The sequence below is a fragment of the Monodelphis domestica genome, chromosome 6, assembly GCF_027887165.1.
Source record: "Monodelphis domestica isolate mMonDom1 chromosome 6, mMonDom1.pri, whole genome shotgun sequence".
Lineage (NCBI taxonomy): Eukaryota > Metazoa > Chordata > Mammalia > Didelphimorphia > Didelphidae > Monodelphis > Monodelphis domestica.
This window is the reverse complement of record NC_077232.1, coordinates 209,068,082-209,087,574: the sequence shown is the minus strand read 5'-3', so window position 1 is coordinate 209,087,574 and position 19,493 is coordinate 209,068,082. Positions and strand designations below refer to the sequence as shown.

The 19,493-nt window shown below is 36.2% G+C and overlaps 1 protein-coding gene across 2 annotated transcripts in view; it reads left to right on the top strand.

The window, feature by feature from the left end:
• The window catches only part of LOC100021573 (probable ATP-dependent RNA helicase DDX60), a 110,094-nt gene that overhangs the window by 74,294 nt on the left and 16,307 nt on the right, over positions 1-19,493 (top strand). For both annotated transcript variants that reach the window (XM_056802870.1, XM_056802869.1), the window contains exons 26-28: positions 2,735-2,893; positions 3,993-4,137; positions 7,225-7,377. In XM_056802870.1, coding sequence (XP_056658848.1) covers positions 2,735-2,893; positions 3,993-4,137; positions 7,225-7,377 — 457 coding nt within the window. The remainder of the gene's footprint in view (positions 1-2,734; positions 2,894-3,992; positions 4,138-7,224; positions 7,378-19,493) is intronic.

The following is a 19,493-nucleotide window of genomic DNA, read 5'->3' as shown; positions in this document are numbered from 1 at the left end:
TGATTGCATTCTGCCAAGATGTAACTCTGTCTCATTCCCAACATCTGTGGCCTTCACTCCTACATGTGTGCTACTGAGCAAAGGTGAAGAAAATCACACAATCATTATGGCAGAATCTACTATGAATTTATATTGTTCATTCTCATCTGAGTTCTCTCACCTTGTTAGGTAATTTTGGTTTACTTCCTGTATCAGTTCACTATCCTGCTCTCCACAATGGCTCTTCCAGACCTCTTCATCCTTGCTCAGACCCCCCATGACTTATTGTCCCCATGCCACTCTTTTGGTTGAGAAATTTATCTTCTATCTCACAGGAAAAATTTGTGGCCATTTGCTGAGATCTCTCTCTTCTTTCTAATCTCACTTCTTCAGATGCCTTCTGTCATTACTTCCTCCTTCGCCTCTGTCTCATATGAATTTGCCCTACTCCTTACTAAGGCAAACATCTCCATCTACACATGTGATACCATTCCATCCTTTCTCCTCCAAAAAGTTTCTTCTGCCATCTCTACTCTTATTTATCTTCAGTCTCTCCCCACTTACTATCACTTTCTGAATTATTGCAAATGTGCCTGTCTCCTCCTTTCTCAAAAACTCTCACTTGAAACTTCTGTAGTAAGTAAAATGCAATAAAGAGAAAATGAGATAGTTCTCTGAGCAAGATCGTTATTATTAGTGATGTATATTAAATGTGATGTATATTAATGTATGTAAATTAAAAGTGATGTATAAAAAAAAAAAGTATATGTTAAAAAAGCAGGACAAATTGCCTCCCTCCATAAGGCCAGTGACCTCCATAAGAAGAAAGACCCTCTTTATTGATACATTGGAAAGGAGAGATGACAGAGTAGAGAGATACATCTATCTTTCCACCTAAACCCTATCCTCTTCCTAACTTGCTTATTACTGGTGAGGGCACTTCCATTCTCATTGTCCTCCAGTCTTACAGCCTACATGTTATCCTGGATTTCTCTCTGTTTCATACCACCAACATTCATTGAAACATCTCTTAAATATTCCTCTTTCTCTTTTCTTATACATGAATTTAATTTGTTCCATGGCCAAACCTGTAACTCATTTTATTTGTGTGTCCCCATTTAAATGAATGGAAATGCAATTAATCTAATTCTGGCCCCCCAAAACACATGACATTTTATTTTATATGCTTTTAAATGTGAAAACATACTTTATAAGTAACAAATAAATATACTTATGGATAATAAGAATGTAAAGAAATAAACTTGCTTATGAAATATTCTTTACATTCAACGTCAGGCAAAGATGCTGGCAGAGAAGGTTTTCATTTTATTCGCTATCACTTAACATAATTTACTCTCAACACACCTAACACTACATTTAAATACAAAATTGACTTTACACAATACATTTGATATGTAACTTTATTCCTAAACTTAATTGCTATTTTTTACTTTACTTAATTATCATCATTTTCTTCATTGAATTTTGGCTGTTTTGTTACACTTTCCTCGATTTCACTAAGAGGCTGTTTTGACAAAAACCTTTCCATTGAAGTTTGTTCCTTTCTCTCTTTCAGAATGTTATGATAATGTGCAAAACAACTCCAATGCATGACCTGTTGCAACTTTTTCTGGGTGTATCTTTTCAATAAACTATTTAATTTTTTCCCCAAATCCTCAACATTTCCTTAATCTTGCTTGTACTGATTACCTGATTCGCCTCAGCCTCTTCCCCACTAATTTCCTGCAAAATATCTGTATGCTGTTGCTGCTATAACTCTTGAAATTTTTCTATCATCAGTTTCTCACTATCACTAGTGGAGGGTGGTAGAATCTCATGATATCAAATATCAAATATCATGACTTAAAGCAAAAAATCCCAATAGTGACTGCCCATATCTCAAATTGCTAATGACTTAAGGTGCTCGTGTATCCAGGTGCCACTGTACTGCCATCATTCTGGTCCAGGCTTTAATCACCTCACACTCATACTACTGTGACAAGCTAATATGAATTTCTTTCCCTTCCATTCATTTGCCAAATGACTTTTCTAAAATGCATGTCTGACTATATCACTCTCCAAACCCTTACTCAATAGACTTCAGTGGCTCCATATGACCTCCAGCATCAAGTTTGTAAAAAGTTCTCTCTTTCATATTAAAAGTCCTTTATATTCTGCTTAATTCATTATCTGACCTTTCCAGTCTTCTTATACTTCACTCCACAGCATGTACTCTTCAGTCCAATGACATTGGCCATTGCTATTTCATAAACAAGACTCTACCTCTTGGCTCCAGACATTTTCCTTTGCTCTCCCCCCATGACTGGAAGGCTCTTCTTCCTCATCTGTGTATCTTAATTTTCTGGCTAAAACTCTACCTTCTATATCAAGTCTTTTCCAACCCCTCTTAATTCTACTACATTCCTTCTGTTAATTATCCCCAATTTACAAATATATACCTGTATATATACAGATATACATAATTTAGACACATACATACACATAGTTGCTCATTATTTCCCATTTTAGATTGCCAGCTTCTTGAGCACAAAAGCTGTCTTTTGTCTCTTTTTGTAAATCCATTGCTTACAGTAGTACATGACCATTAGGAGAACTTAATAAATGCTTATTGACTGACTCCACTGGATAAGTATATATCAATGAATCAATATCTAATATGTCTATATATAAGAAGTTATTTATCATTCTTTGCACATGCAGCTATATCAAATTATCCTTTCTATTGTTCATTTAGATTTAACATTCACATGGTAGAAAATTCAGCTTTTTCCATACTTAAAAATATAAGATCCAAGCAAAAAAACCACAAAAATTTAAATGATGAGAAAGAGATGAAAAAAATGATAAGGGTGCTGCGGAGAACAAGAAGAACTTTAAGAGCAAATCTAGCTGCGTAAGTATAATTTTCATATAAATTGTGAATGGTAAGAAATTAAAAAAAAAACTCCTGGATTTTTAATGCCTTGATTTTTTGAGTCTTCTTTTTCTGAGTTCACCAAAGTCCATGGTATAAAGGAACATTAAAGATCATTTATTCTAATTTCTTGTTTGAAGGATAATAAACCTGAGTCCTAAAGTGTTAAAGTGACTTGTCCCTGACATACCAATCAAAAGAAGAGCTAGAGTCCAATATGATTCTCCTGTTTCCCTGTTCAATGTTTTCCTTTTTATTTCTGCAATTCATCATTTCCAGAATAGAGAAATTTTTAATGATTTCTTATATGAGATAGGTACAAGGCTGCTAGTTGGAGTACTAAAATCTTTGAAAATAATTTCTTATTTGGGGCAAGTAATAAAACTATTTACAGATTTGTATGACATGTAAAAGGGAGAATTTAAAAAGACTTGTTTTTCAAAAGTCTTTGGGCTTCTTAGATCTATTCAAAAGTTTAGAGCACTTCCTTTATCGTTAAGATACACTTTAAACCATGGAACATGCACTCCAAATCAAAATTTACCAAATCACAAAATTACAGAATTTAAAAGAATATTTGAGGTTGGGTAGGCTAACACTGTTCAAAACACAATTTCTGTCTTTGCATATCCACAAGAAATGGTCTTAAAAGTCTTCGTTGAAGACTTTCAGTGACAGAGATCTCAGGAGTATCATAAGAAAACATTCATGATCAAATTCAATTGTTATGAAGTTTTATTTTTTTATTCCTCTTAAAATAATCTTCAAATTATTTATTTACTTTCTTTTCTACCTTTTTCATCCTTGTCCTAGTGAATAAGAAAAGAAAAAGCATAGACAAGAAAAACAAATTTCTACCAATACTGAAACTGAATCAGTCTAACTATTAAGGAAGTTTTTCCTTATGTCCTCAGCCCTTTGTTTATATATTTCTTATAGAATGTAACGTACTTGAGAGAAGGAACTGTTGTGTTTTGGGGTAATATCAATATAGGGCCTTGTGCATATTAAGTGTTTGATAAATGCTTAATGAATTATATTGTGTTGAAATCTGCTTCTTTATATCTTTTTTCTTTAGTTATAGTAAAAAAAATTCAATGATTAAAGCTGAGAAAATCCTGTCCTATATGGCTGAAATGAAGGAAATAAAAAGAAAAATTAGGAAGCTTACCGAAATTCCTCCTAAATATTCTTATGCAAATCCCAATTCAGTGGATCATCAGGTAAATATTTTATTAAAATTTTCTTCTTTATAAACATATAAACTCATGTGTTCTCTTTGCCAATTAGAGTCCAAAATCCTCCTGAGAACTGTTTATATTAATTTAAAAATTTTTGGAGTTCCTAATTCTCTCCTTCCCAACCTCCCTCACTTCATTCTATGTCTCATCCTCCCAGAGACAGTACACAATCTGATGTAGAATTTACATATGCAATCAAGTAAAAAAAATATCCTCATTAGTCATTTTGTGGAAGAGATCCCCAACAAACAAAATGGAAGAAGAAAATGAAATAGAGGATGTTTTAGTCTGCATTCAGACTTTGTCAGTTCTTTCTCCAGAGGCAGATGGCACTTTTCATTATTAGACTCTGGGATAGTCTTAGTTCACTGTATTGCTGAGACTATTTAGGTCATTCATAGTTGCTCATCAAACAATTTCGATGTTCTTGTGTACAGTGTTCTTCTGGTTCTGCTTGCTTCACTTCATCAGCTCTTAGAAGTGTTTCTAGTTTTTTTTGTTGTTGTTTGTTTGTTTGTTTGTTTTTTCCCTGGAATCATCTTAGCAGGACTCTATTTTTTGTATGTATACTCAGAGCTTGGCATAGTGTTGATAACTTGGTAAACACCTAAATGCTTTTGTATTCATTCAACCAGATGTCTCTATTCAGTAAACTATTTAAGCCTTCATTGACTACCTACTACACATCAAGCACTAAACTAGGAAGACCCCTTGAGATAAAAAGATGAGTTAAGACAGTTTCTCCTCTGAAAGATTTTATCATCTATATGGAGAGAAATGAGCTATGTATAATTTGAGACAGTATAAAAAAGGAATATGGTATATATGAAGGCGTTTACAGCAAAGTACTTTGGAAACATTGAGGAGGAAGAGGGTGCTTCTGACTTACAGAGATTATGATTGATGACCAAAGTAGTATTTTAAATACTTTTTTTAAAATTTTTTAAAATTTTTTTATTTTTTAAAATTTTTTAAAATTTAAAATAAGCCAGGAAAGTCTGGTGATGGTAGGATAGGTAGAGATTTGCAAGGGATTTTTGAAAGAAAGAATATTGAGAGTGAATGTTCAAAGGAAAGGAAGTTCAGAAAAGGTTCATGGGGTGACCATTTTTTCTGGAGAATAGGGCAAATTAAGGAGATTCATGGAAGGTTCATTTTAGAAAGGAAGATCCTAGTGAGAATTTAAATTTGAGTATTATTATATTGTTGTAAATGAGGAGTCATTGAAGGTTTTGAAATAGTGTATTCACATGATCAAAGCCCTTCTTTGGCAAGATCAATATGGCATAATTGCTTTATCTAGACTGAAGGAAGAAAAACAAAACTGGAGTTAAGGAGACTCTTTAGAAAGTGATTTCAGTAACTCAAAGAGACATAATGAGAACTTAAGTTAGTTAGGGTAGCAGCAGTGGAAATATAAAAGGTGGAGTTAAAGTCGAAAGACATTTTATAAAGTGAGTCCAGAGGGCATGGAGGCTGATTGGTGGTGAAGACTAAGAACGGTGGAGGGATTTAAGATCACTCCTAGGCTTCTGGTCTGATGGACTGAGAGACTGATGAGAAAATATCATCAATGGAATAAGAAAGTCAGAAGGAGAAATTTTTTTGCTAAAGAAGATCAATTCTTTGCTCTGGGGCATGGTGAACACAAAATGCTGGTAAGCTGTCTAGTAGCTAAGCCATCTAATCCAATGATTAATGACAAATATGGATCTAGGAGACAAGATGGGGATAAAAAGATAGATTAAATAGTTTAACCACATTGGCGTGATAGTTGAAGTCAAACAGGTAGATAAAATTTTCAACATAGAGTGTCTAGAAAATAAATAAAAGTTGTTGAGATTAGAGCTTTTTGAAATGCCTATGGTTAGGAAGCAAGAAAAGGTAGAAGGTGATTGAAAAAAAAAAAGAGGTGGAGTAATTAGAGAGCAAGAAAAATACCAAGAGGATTCAGTATTGTGGAGACCAAGACAGAGTAATAGTTTTAAGAAAGTGGTGCTGGTCACCAGATCAGGTGATAAAAACTAGGAAAGAGAATTTGTTTTATGACTGGAAACATTGAAAGACAATTTCAGAAGAGCAATAAGTTTGGAGACCAGACTGCTGGTGATTGAGGAATGGAGATGTAGTCAGAAGTTTAGATTATTCTTTTTAAAATTGATATAAAAGCATTGAGATGGGATAGTACCTCATAGAGAAGCATGGTTGTGAAAAGATTCTTTTAAGAAAGGAAAGGGCAATTTGCTTTAGGCTGACGAAAAGGAAATTGTGAAAAGGGAGAGATTAAAGGCAAAAGAGAATATATCTGATCTGAAACTGGAAAGAGGGATTGGAATGAATGATACAGGTAGTAGAGCTCACCTTGGACATATTTATTCCTCTGAGCCGATAGAGAAAGGGAAAAGAGAAAGAGAAGATCATTACAAGATAAATAATGACCACTTTGAACTACTTGGATACTATAATTAGCTGGTTAGTTTAGAACTAGAAAACAGAAACAATGTACTATGATAATAGAGTACTTTTCCCTGTGACTTCTTCCTCTTTTCCCCCTTAACATGCCATTCTAATTTATATAGGAAAGTATCTTATACCGATAGGACAGGAATAACTAGGTGACAATACATCAAATGCTGGATTTGGAGTCAGGAAGACTTGAGGTCAAATCCTATCTTGGATTCTCAGTAGCTGTGTGACCTTTGGCAAGCTACTTAATGTTCTAAGATTAATTTCCAATAGTTAATACCTGTCTCGCAGAATTATGAGGATCAAGTTGAATGACAGATATAAAATATTTTGCAAACCTTAAAGCACTGTACAATTATTTTGCCAGTACCAAATTAAAAAAAAATGTTTTCTACTGTACTATAATTTATATGCATATGTTTTTTTCCTTGTCCCATTTTACCATTTTGGTAAGCTATAATGTTTCAGAATTTTTAAATTTTTTGTATATAAAGTTTGAGAATAAAGTAACAAGGTAAATTGATTAATAGTGGGCTTTTAATGAATGTTTGTGGGCTGTTTTATATTATACAATACATTTAAAAATTTTTTCCATCTCTTCAGACTCTATGGAAGATATTACATAGAATTAAGTATGGAAGAAATGCATCTGCTCTGAAAGCACTGGCTGCTCAGGGAATTGGGTATCATCATAGTTCAATGCAATATAAAGAAAGACAAGTTGTAGAGATGCTTTTCAGACTGGGGTATATTAAGGTTGGTGAATTTTTTGGCCATTTCCTTCCCTTCCCCTCCTCTCCCCTTTTCTTCCCTCTCCTAGCTCACTTCCCCCTTCCTTTCCTTTTTACCATTTCTCTCTAAAAGTTCATCCCAGGGGGTCTACCCAATGTGATAAAAGCTGTACTCACTGTTTTTGACATTTCTAGGATACCATTGGAATAATTTGATTGTCTAAGTGCAATCCTTTATTATCATCAAAAGACCAGCTCATCTTTTCTTTATTTTTTATGATTTCTTGATGATATAATTTACTCATATTTCTCCTGGATCCTAGCCATTCTCTAATGTAAACATACTCCTCTTAATGCTAACTTTTTTAAACATTTTTTTTGCCTTCTAGGCTTAGATAGAAATCCCTGATCACTCTCTTCAGTTAGGGTTGTTTTTTATCTCATGTTCTCTGAAGTCCTGGGCCAGAAGAGAATTAAGCAAAATTATTACACTGCCTTGAAATTTCCCATTGGTCCATGAAAAGTGAATTAAATACATTTTCTTTTTAGTTTTTAAAACATTATTTTATTTGGTCATTTTCATACATTGTTCACTGGAAACAGATCATTTTCTTTTCCTCCCCCCAAACCCCACCACCACTCCCCTAGCCGACAAGCGATTCCTCTGGGTATCACATGTGTCCTTGCTCTGAACCCATTTCCTTGTTGTTGGTATTTCCATTAGGGAGCTCATTTAGCGACTCTCTTCGATCATGGATCATGTCCCCTCAACCTCTGTAGTCAAGCAGTTGCTTTTCCTCTGTGTTTTAACACCCTCAGTTTGTCCTCTGCTTGAGGATAGTTTTTTTTTTCTTTTCTCTCCTAGATCGCTGCAGGTTGTTCAGGGACATTGTAAAGCCATTACTGGAGAAGTACATTACATTCTCTTGTACCACAATGTGTCAGTCTCTGTGTACGATGTTCTCCTGGTTCTGCTCCTTTTGCTCTGCATCACTTCCTGGAGGTTGTTCCAGTCTCCATGGAATTCCTCCACTTTATTATTCCTTGGAGTACAATAGTATTCCATCACCAACATATACCACAATTTGTTCATCCATTCTCCAATTGAAGGGCATCCCCTCATTTTCCAATTTTTGGCCACCACAAAGAGCGCAGCTATGAATATTCTTGTACAAGTCTTTTTCCTTATTATCTCTTTGGGGTACAAACCCAGCAGTGCTATGGCTGGATCAAAGGGCAGACAGTCTTTTATCGCCCTCTGGGCATAGTTCCAAATTGCCCTCCAGAATGTTTGGATCAATTCAAAACTCCACCAGCAATGCATTAATGTCCCTACTTTGCCACATCCCCTCCATCATTCATTACTTTCCTTTGCTGTCATGTTGAACAATCTGCTAGGTGTCAGGTGATACCTCAAAGTTGTTTTAATTTGCATCTCTCTGATTATAAGAGATCTAGAACACTTTTTCATGTGCTTATTAATAGTCGTGATTTCTTTAACTGAAAATTGCCTATTCATGTACCTTGCCCATTTTTCAATTGGAGAATGGCTTGATTTTTTGTATAACTGGTTTAGCTCTTTGTAGATTTGAGTAATTAGACCTTTGTCAGAGGTTTTTGTTATGAAGATTGTTTCCCAATTTGTTGCTTTCCTTCTAATTTTAATTACATTGGTTTTATTTGTAAAAAACCTTTTTAATTTGATGTAGTCAAAATTATTTATTTTGCATTTTGTGACTCTTTCTAAATCTTGCTTGATTTTAAAATCTTTCCCTTCCAAAAGGTCTGACGTGTATACTATTCTGTGTTCACCTAATTTACTTATAGTTTCCTTCTTTATATTCAAGTCATTCACCCATTCTGAGTTTATCTTGGTGTAGGGTGTGAGGTGTTGATCCAAACCTAATCTCTCCCACACTGTCTTCCAATTTTCCCAGCAGTTTTTATCAAATACTGGATTTTTGTCCCAAAAGCTGGGGTCTTTGGGTTTGTCAAAGATTGTCTTGCTGAGGTCGTTTACCCCAAGTCTATTCCACTGATCCTCCTTTCTGTCTCTTAGCCAGTACCAAATTGTTTTGATGATCTCTGCTTTGTAATATAGTTTGAGATCTGGGACTGCAAGGCCACCTTCCTTTGTATTTTTTTTTTCATTATTTCCCTGGATATCCTTGATCCTTTATTCTTCCAAATGAACTTTGTTATGGTTTTCTCTAATTCAGTAAAATAGTTTTTTGGTAGTTCAATGGGTATGGCACTAAATAGATAGATAAGTTTGGGTAGGATGGTCATTTTTATTATGTTAGCTCATCCCACCCATGAGCAATCAATGTTTTTCCAATTGTTTAGATCTAGTTTTAATTGTGTGGAGAGTGTTTTGTAGTTGTGTTCATATAGTTCCTGTGTTTGTCTTGGCAGATAGATTCCTAAGTATTTTATATTGTCTCAGGTGACTTTAAATGGAATTTCTATTTCTAATTCTTGCTGCTGAACTGGGTTGGAGATATATAGAAATGCTGATGATTTATTTCGGTTTATTTTGTATCCTGCAACTTTGCTAAACTTGTTGATTATTTCGATTAGCTTTTTGCTTGATTCCCTAGGATTCTTTAAGTAAATCATCATATCATCCGCAAAGAGTGACAGCTTGGTCTCCTCATTGCCAATTTTAATACCTTAAATTTCTTTTTCTTCTCTAATTGGTACTGCTAGTGTTTCTAGTACAATATTAAATAATAAAGGTGATAATGGGCATCCTTGTTTGACTCCTGTTCTTATTGGGAAGGCTTTGAGTTTTTCCCCATTGCAGATGATGTTTGCTGATGGTTTTAGGTATATACTGTTTATTATTTTTAGGAAAGGCCCTTCTATTCCTATACTTTCTAGTGTTTTCAATAGGAATGGGTGTTGTATTTTGTCAAAGGCTTTTTCTGCATCTATTGAGATAATCGTGTGATTTTTGTCAGTTTGCTTGTTTATATGGTCAATTATGCGGATGGTTATCCCAATATTGAACCATCCTTGCATTCCTGGTATGAATTCTACCTGATCTTAGTGGATAACCCTTGTGATGATTTGCTGGAGTCTTTTTGCTAGTATCCTATTTAAGATTTTTGTATCTATATTCATTAGGGAGATTGGCCTATGGTTTTCTTTCTCTGTTTTTAACCTGAATGGCTTTGGGGTCAGTACCATGTTTGTGTCATAAAAAGAATTTGGTAGAACCTCTTCTTGGCTTATTCTTTCAAATAGTTTGTATAGTATTGGGGTTAGCTGTTCTTTGAATGTTTGATAGAATTCATTTATGAATCAGTCTGGACCAGGGGATTTTTTCTTAGAGAGTTCTTTGATGGCTTGTTCAATTTCTTTTGCTGATATGGGGTTGTTTAGGTAATTTATTTCTTCTTCTTTTAGTCTAGACAATTTATATTTTTGTAAGTATTCATCCATATCACTTAGATTGCCATATTTTTTGCCATATAATTGGGCATAGTAGTTTTTAATGATTGCCTTGATTTCCTCTTCATTAGAGGTGCAGTCTCCCTTTTCATCTTGGATACTGTCAATTTGGTTTTATCCTTTCCTTTTTTTTAATTAGACTGACTAGTACTTTGTCAATTTTATTTGTTTTTCAAAATACCAGTGTCTAGTCTTATTTATTAAATCAAATAGTTCTTTGACTTTCAATTTTATTAATTTCTCCTTTGATTTTTAGGATTTCTAATTTAGTCTTCATCTGAGGATTTTTAATTTGTTCACTTTCTAGTTTTTTTAGTCTGCATGCCCAATTCATTGACCTTTGCCCTTCTTAATTTGTTTATATATGAACTCAAGGATATAAATTTCCCCTTGAGTGCTGCTTTGGCTGAATCCCATAGGTTTTGAAAGGATGTCTCACCATTGACATATTCTTCAATGAAGTTATTAATTGTTTCTACGATTTGTTCTTTAACTTTCTGGTTTTGGAGAACCATATTGTTTAATTTCCAATTAATTTTTGATTTATCTATCCATGTACTCTTACTAATTATTATTTTCATTGCATTGTGGTCTGAGAAGGTTGCATTTATTATTTCTGCCCTTTTTCACTTGTTTGCAATGATTTTGTGCTCTAGTATATGGCCAGTTTTTGTGAATGTACCATGTACTGCTGAAAAGAAGGTGTATTCCTTTTTGTCCCTATTTATTTTTCTCCATATGTCTACTAACTCTAATTTTTCTAAGATTCCATTTGCTTCTCTCACCTCTTTCTTATTTATTTTTTGATTTGATTTATCTAGTTTGGATAGGGGAAGGTTCAGATCTCCCACTAGTATAGTTTTTCTATCTATTTCATCCTTGAGCTCCTCTAGTTTCTCCTTTAAAAATTTGGATGCTCTGCCATTTGGTGCATCCAAATTGAGTACAGATATTTCCTCGTTGTCTATACTGCCTTTTATCAGGATGTAATTACCTTCCCTATCTCTTTTACCTAGATTTATTTTTACTTTGGCTTTGTCCGATATCATGATTGCTACTCCTGCCTTCTTTTTATCATTTGATGCCCAATAGGTTTGGCTCCATCCTCTTACTTTCACCCTATGCGTATCTCCCTTCCTCATATGTGTTTCTTGCAGACAGTATATGGTAGGGTTTTGGATTCTAATCCACTCTGCTATTCGCTTGCGTTTTATGGGTGAGTTCATTCCATTCACATTCAGAGTTATGATTATTAGCTGTTTATTTCCCAGCATTTTGATTTCTACTCCTGGTCCCGCCTTTTCTTCTTTCACTATTTCCTTCTATACCAATGTTTGTTTATAGTCAGTCACCCCCCTGTTACCTCCCTTATTTTACTTCCCTTTCTATCCCCCTCCCTTCTTATTCCCACCTTTATTTTCCCCTGTCGTCTTTTTAAAATTCCCCCCCAACCGTCTCCCTCCCTTGTACTGCTTCCCTCCTCAGCAGTCCATTTTCAATGAACGTAAGAGTTGAGTATTGTGACAAGGAAATCACCTTAAAAGACTGATATATATTAATTTAAGGTCGCCAAGGAATTCAGCTATGTAATTCCTTAATGAAAACTCAAGTCAGCAGTCAGCCTTTTATGGAGTTTAATTACAAACAGGAGGAAGAAAGGTATGAGAGAGAGAGAGAGAGAGAGAGAGAGAGAGAGAGAGAGAGAGAGAGAGAGAGAGAGAGAGATAAGGGAATAGGGCTTAAATACCCCCTCTGTTTAGGCTGGGCCAAATGGCCCAAGCCCTTAGATAGCTGAGGCAAAGAAAAGATATCAGTCCCTATCACTCACGTGACCAAAATGGAGAAACAGTCTCAGGGGCCTCCACCTCCAGCTTCTTTCAGAGCAAGTTTCTCAGAGCACACCTCTCAGAGCCAAACTTCTCCAACCAACCCAGTCCTCAGACCCTGCTATCTTTAAGGAAACCATCCAAGTTCTCTCCCCTCAGTTCTCACATCTACCAATCACTGTCCTTGTCTTCTCTGTGCCAATGGTGGCTCTAGCTTAACCCAGGATCGCCCAGAGGTCTGCCCCTTTGCACATGTCTGTTGAAGGTCATATTCTCAAATAATTAAATCTTGATCCTTTGCTGCAGCCCTTCCTAAATTCTGTTACCCTGAGTAGGGTGGAGATTGGAAGTTCCAAGACCTGGTTCTGTCATTCCAAGTATCTCTATTGTATCAATTCTAAAATCAATCATGACTCAAAGAACTTCCTGTTCTATGCTTAAGCATAGGTCAAAGCCCTTTCCATTGATCAGCAAAAGGTTTCTGTCCTAAAGCAGTTCCAAGTAGGGAGGAGAAGGAACCTCCCATGCCAATGGGGTTCACATTCCAATAGAGTTCCCACTATCAGTAGGAAATTCCCTACAAGCATGAAACCTTCCAATGGTGAAATTTCCAACATTCACAAGTCTAAGAAATTTTAAGGTTTACAGTATTTCCTATCTTCAACCTCTTTACCCTTCCAGTGTATCGATGTTCTCCCCCCTCCAGCCATGAGTTTCTTTTGACATATAAATTTACCTCCATTTGTTTCTTTTCCCATTTCTTTTAGACATAACCTCTTTTCTTTTTTAGCTCTAGTCATGTATATATATACATACACATGTATATGTATTTATGCATGCATATATCTATATACCTATTTATGTCTTATCCTTTCATCCTATACAGTTTGTCACTGTTCCCTTTGAGTGTAATTCTTCTAGCTGTTCAGGTGATAGAAACAGTTTTTAAGAGTTACCATGACCTCTTTTCTTATATGGATACATATCATTTTAACTTATTGAGTCTCTTAAAAATTTTTTGTTGTTGTTTTGTTTGTTTTTTTTTCCTCTTTTTTAATTACCTTTTGATGATTCTCTTGAGTTCTGTGGTTGGACATCAAAATTTCTGTTCAGGTCTGGTCTTTTATTTATGAATGCTTGGAACTCTTCTGTTGTGTTGAATGACCACACTTTCCCCTGTAAGAATATAGTAAGTTTTAATGGGTATTTTATTCTTGGTTATAGACCTAGTTACCTTGATTTCCAGAATATCGTATTCCATGCCTTTTGGTCCTTCAGTGTGGGTGCAGCCAGATCCTGTGTTAACCTCACCATGTTTCCATGGTATCTGAATGGCTTCTTCTTGGCAGCTTGTAATATCTTTTATTTCATCTGATTGTTTTTGAATTTGGCTATAACATTTCTTGGTGTTGTCAGTTGGGGATTAAATACAGGGGGTGATCTGTGGATTCTTTCAATCTCCACTTTCCCCTCTTGTTCTAGGTCTTGGGACCATTTTCCTGGGTAATTTCCTCTAGTATTATGTCCAGGCTTTTTCTTTTGTCATCGTCTTCTGGTAGTCCAATTATCCTTAAATTGTCTCTTCTTGAAAGATTTTCTAAATTGTCTGTTTTGTGAATGAGATGCTTCACATTTTCCTCAATTTTTTCATTCTTTTTGTTTTGTTTTATAGTGTCCTGCTGCCTTGTGAGGTCACTTGATTCTAGTTGTTTTTTTCTGGTTCTTAAAGATTGGATTTCATCTCTGGCTTTTTGGTCGTCTTTTTCCTTCTGGTCTGATTTTCTTTGAAGATCATCTTTCATCCTCTTTACCTCGTCTTTCATCTCCTTTGCCTCATCTTTCATCTCCTTTGCCTCTTTTTCCAGCTGGTTGATTTTGGCTTTCAAGATACTTTTTTCTCGTTTTAGTTCAAGTGCCTCTGTTTCCAGATGACTTATCTTAATTTTTAAGTTCTTTTCCCAATTGTCTTCAGCCTCTCTTAGTTGTGTTTTGAGTTCTTCCACAGCCTGTATCCAATTCGCTGGGATTTCTGGTTTATCATTTGCTGATCTCTCCCCCTCTGTTCCATTTGCTGAGTAGTAGCTGTCTATTGTAGTTTCTTTCTTCTTTTTCTATTGTTTGCTCAAATTCACCCCTTCTTTACTCCCTGTATTTGTCTGTGCTCTTGTTCCTCTCATTTTTTTTTGTTTTGGGGGGACTTCTATCAGTCTCCCCTCTTGGAGCTTTAACAGTAGATCTCTTGGTATAGTCTCTCGGGGAGGGTTGTTGGGGGTTTGAGCTTCCCTGTCCTCTGGAGGCTTTTGATTGGCTTAAAGTCCAGTAGTCAATGAGGATGGGTGGGGAGCCTGGGCTTCCCCGCGTTCTGGAGACTTTTGATGGGATTAAGTTCAGCTTAGTTGGGCTTGGTTTACTCTGAGTTTTAAACTTCCTGGACGACTGGAGCAAATATGGAGGATCTCCAAAGCTCTGGCCAGGCTGCCAGGTCTATGCTCCTTCTAGGCTACCATCTTGACTCAGCCTTTAGGTTTTTGTTATTTCAGAAGACCCTGCTCTCTAAGGGGGGAGGGGTTGTGGCCTCCCCGGGCTCTGAGGGATCCTGATGGGATTATGTCCAGCTGGTTTGGGCCGAATGAGCCCTGAAGCAAAAAACCTCCTCCTCCACAATCTGTTTTGAATGCCCGGAGACTGGCCCAAGTTGCTTTCAAGGAATGCCCTTTGGAGCAACCCCTTTGCCCACCCTGTTCTTTCCAAAGACCCTGTTCTCTAAGTGGGGAAGGGTCCTAGCCTCCCTGGATTCTGAGTGTTCCTGATGGATTAAGTTCAGTTGGTGTGGACGGAATGATCCCGGAACCAAAAAAAACAAAAATAAACAAACAAAAAAAAAAACCCTCCTCCTCTACCTTCTGTGTTGAATGCCCGGAGACTGGCCCAGGTTACTTTCAAGGTAAGCTATTCGGAGCAACCCCTTTGCTGGCCCTGAGGTTTCTGTCCTTTTAGTAGTTCTGAGGGCTCCTGATGGGATTGGGTTCAGCTGGTGCCCTGAAGCTGGAACCTTCCTTGAGATTCAGATGGAAGGATCCAGACAGGGGGCTATGGGCTTCCCCCTTCTCTCTATGTTTCCCTGCTGTCTGTGTTGGGCCACCCCAGAGACTGGCTCAGGTTATTTTCAAGGTGAGTCCTTCAGAATAGCCATCCCTGAGGCCCTTTTGCCGGCCCTGAGGTTCCCGCTGCTGCCGTGGGCTCAGCACTCTGGGTTGGGGGGGGATGGGTCCTGGAACCTTCCTTCTGCCTGCTCCTTAGATCCGAGTGATCTAGGGTTCTGGCTTGTGGGGGGCCAGATCCAGGTCCAGGAGGAGGGTTCCCTGGGTCTGTCCTGTTGTTCAGCTTGAATTTTGGTGTCCTAGGAGCACTCAGTTTGTGATTGGTAAGGAAGGGTTCAGATGGTCTGAAATTTTGCTGCTTCTAAGCCGCCATCTTGACCAGAAGTCCCGAATTAAATTCAATTTAACCAGCATTTAATAAGCAAAATAATATATCATGTGTTAGGAATAGAAAGACAGAATTGAAAAATGATTTTTCCATAGTGGATAAGGCACTGAATTTAGAGTTAGGAAGACCCAGGCTAAAATTCTACTTCAACCACTTAATAACTGTATGATCCATGACCCTCTGTGTCTCAGTTTTCTCATGTATAAATAAGGGGCTTGGACTAACTGGCCTTTAGTGGCTTTCCTAGTTCTAAATCTGTACTAGGAACATGGATCTACTTATTAATTAAATTTTTATACCAACCACAGTCCTGGCTGCTGGTTTTATAAAAACTAAAATGAAATAGAGTCTGCTCTAATGACACACAAGAAAAATATAACACATACACAAATAAATCAATACAAAATATATTATGTAAATACAAGGAAATATATCAGGTAAGAATGTCAGAACTAGGGGCATCAGGAAAGGCAATTATAGGAATGAGGTAGAGCTTAGGTTAAATTTTGAAAGTATCTAAGGATTTGAAAAGTTACTCAAGAGGATTAAAGGGAAATCGAGCCATGAGAGACAAACTTCAAAGCCACAAAGGTTGGAGGTAAGTATCAGTTACAGTGAAATACAAATCAAGCAGTCTGGCTATAATAGAGGATGTATGAAGAGAAGTACACATGAAATCTGTGATATCAGTTTTTGGGCAGAATAAAAAATGTATGAATGTGAAATCAATCTGATAAGATAGTTTAGAGTCAATAAATCAACCAATAATGCACAAATATTTATTAAGCACCTATTATATGTCAGGCACTGTGCTAAATACTAGGGATACCCCCCCCAAAGTCAAAAGACAGCTCAACTCCTACCTTCAAGGAGTTTACAAAGTAATGGAGTAGACAACATGCAAATAAATATAACATGCTATATACAGTTTAAATCAGAAATAATGAACAAAAGAAAGAAACTAGAATTAAGATTGGTGGTAGTGAAGGCTTCCAGGAAAATATGACATTTTAGTTGGGACTTAAAGGAAGCTGGGAAGGTCAATAATTAGAGGAGGAGAAGAGCATTTCAGACATGGGAAACTCTGGAGAATTTTCCAGAGAAAATGGCAGGAACCATGAGATGGAAAGTCTTGTTTGGGCAACAGTCAGGAAGCCAGTGACATTGGATTGAAGAAAGATAGTAAGATGTAAGAAGACTAGAAAGCTAGGAAGAAGGAGGCCAAGTTATTAAAGGGCTTTGAATATAAACCAGAATATTTTATTTTCCTCCTGCAGGCAGAAGGGAAACCAGTGGAGTTTTTGAGTGGAGAATCCTGCTTGACTTGCACTTTTGGAAAATCACTTTAGTGTCTAAATGGTTTAGAGTGCAGAAAGACTTGAGGCAGATAGATCCACCACCAGACTTTTGCTTCAGTTCAGAAGTGAGGTGATGAGTGCCTGCATTAATGTGATGGTAGTGGCGAAAGAGACAAGGAGGTTTATTTGTGAGATTCTGAAAAATAAATCTATAGGCTTTGGAGACAGATTGGATATGGGAAATGAGAGATAGCAAGAAGTAGGGGATGATTTTTAGTTTGCAAATGAAATTGTGAAAACTTAACATGCTAAAAAGGAATTTCTATTTTATCCTAGAGATGACAGGGATCTATCTAAACTTCTTAAGCAAGGTGGTGGTGTACGTTTGATCAGACCTGTGTTTTTGCTGTATCAATTTGGCAGCTGTGAATAAGATGGAATGGAGAAGGAAGGACTGAGATTTAGGGATTTAGAGATTTAGGATATGGATAATTGGCAGACTTGAGGCATATAGACCCACCATCAGGCTACAGGACAGGATGAGGAATGAATCAAGAATAATTTTGAGTTTGTCAACCTAGGTAGCCAGAAGGATAGTTGGTACCACAAAGGAGAAGTTGCTGAATGATGGTGGGAAAAGGACAATATTCTACTAAGCACTTAGACTCACTCTCATTTATACATTCATCAGTTGCCATTGACCAAAACTTCATAACTTGCTGATCAGGCTATTAATGATTCTCACTGCCCTTAACTGAGTTAAATCTAGGACAGCAAAGGCAATATGTCCTTAGGATTGAACTGGAAAAATTTCCAGCTTGCTTGAAATTGCCCAAGCTTTTGCTCTTCTGGAATAACCTTAAAGAACTTTTCGTTTACCTAGAGGACACATTGAAGCACAAGAGTAGGAGTTTGTGGAAGTGGAAAGTTTAATAAGGCATAGCATAGTATAATATAGCATGATATCCATATGTATTTATGTAATTTTCTAAAATTGTAAAAGACCTGTTGTTTAATTTATAATATTACCTTACTTCTATTAAAGTTTAAGTCAACCTTTATTGATGCCCATGAGTAAATTCAAATTATTTTTCCTTGGAATTCTTTTTTTTTAATTCTGAAGATTCTTTCCCATGATGTAATTCATTCATTCATTCAAAACATAATTGTTTAATGTCTAATAAAAAACCAAAACCAAAACCTTGCCACTGTTATCATCTGGACTATTGCAAGGTTACTACAAATTACTTGTTCATTTTATTTAGATGAGCATAAAAATTGAGTTCGTGAAAAGGCTCTATGCCTAGATGTGGGTACATGTGTATATGCACATATAAATACACAGAAAGAAATATAGATGCAAATTACCCATAATTTATTTTATAGAAAAATGTAAATGAATATAAAAGATTCTTTACCCATCTCATTCGCATGATTACTAGTTTATCAAAGGTTACTTTTGCTTTCCATTCTGATACAGAATGCATATATCTATGCCTCTGTGTGTCTGCATGTATGTATGAAGACACATTCACACTTCATCCCATAAGGATCCAGTATTCCATTGGGGTGGCTACTCATTTCTTTCATAGATGCACATGCCAACTGCCTTTCATTTTAATGTATTTCCTTCATGAATCACTGAATCCAAAAGATTTCATCAACTCATCTTTGACTCTTTGGCAATGTGTTCTTTTGAACTGCAAATTCTGGATCTCATAGAAGTGACACATAATGAGACAAGTATCTCATACCTGATGCTTTTCTGGCAAAATTTCATTTCATAGGCATAAGCTTCAACAACCAATGGCTACCTTCTTTGCTCTATTGAGTTCCAGAGGAGACCTTTGTAGAGGATATATGTTCATTTTTATTCAGTCAGCCAATAAGTACTGTTTTAAACATGCACTATGTACCACACACTATGTTTAGAGTCAGAGATTCCAAGGAAGAAGAAAAAAAAGATCGCTGTCTTTTTCATGATTCAATTCAATTAAAAAATATCCAAGTCTCCACAGTCTCTTACAATTTAATGGAGGAACAACAGGCAAATTATATACAAACGAGCTATA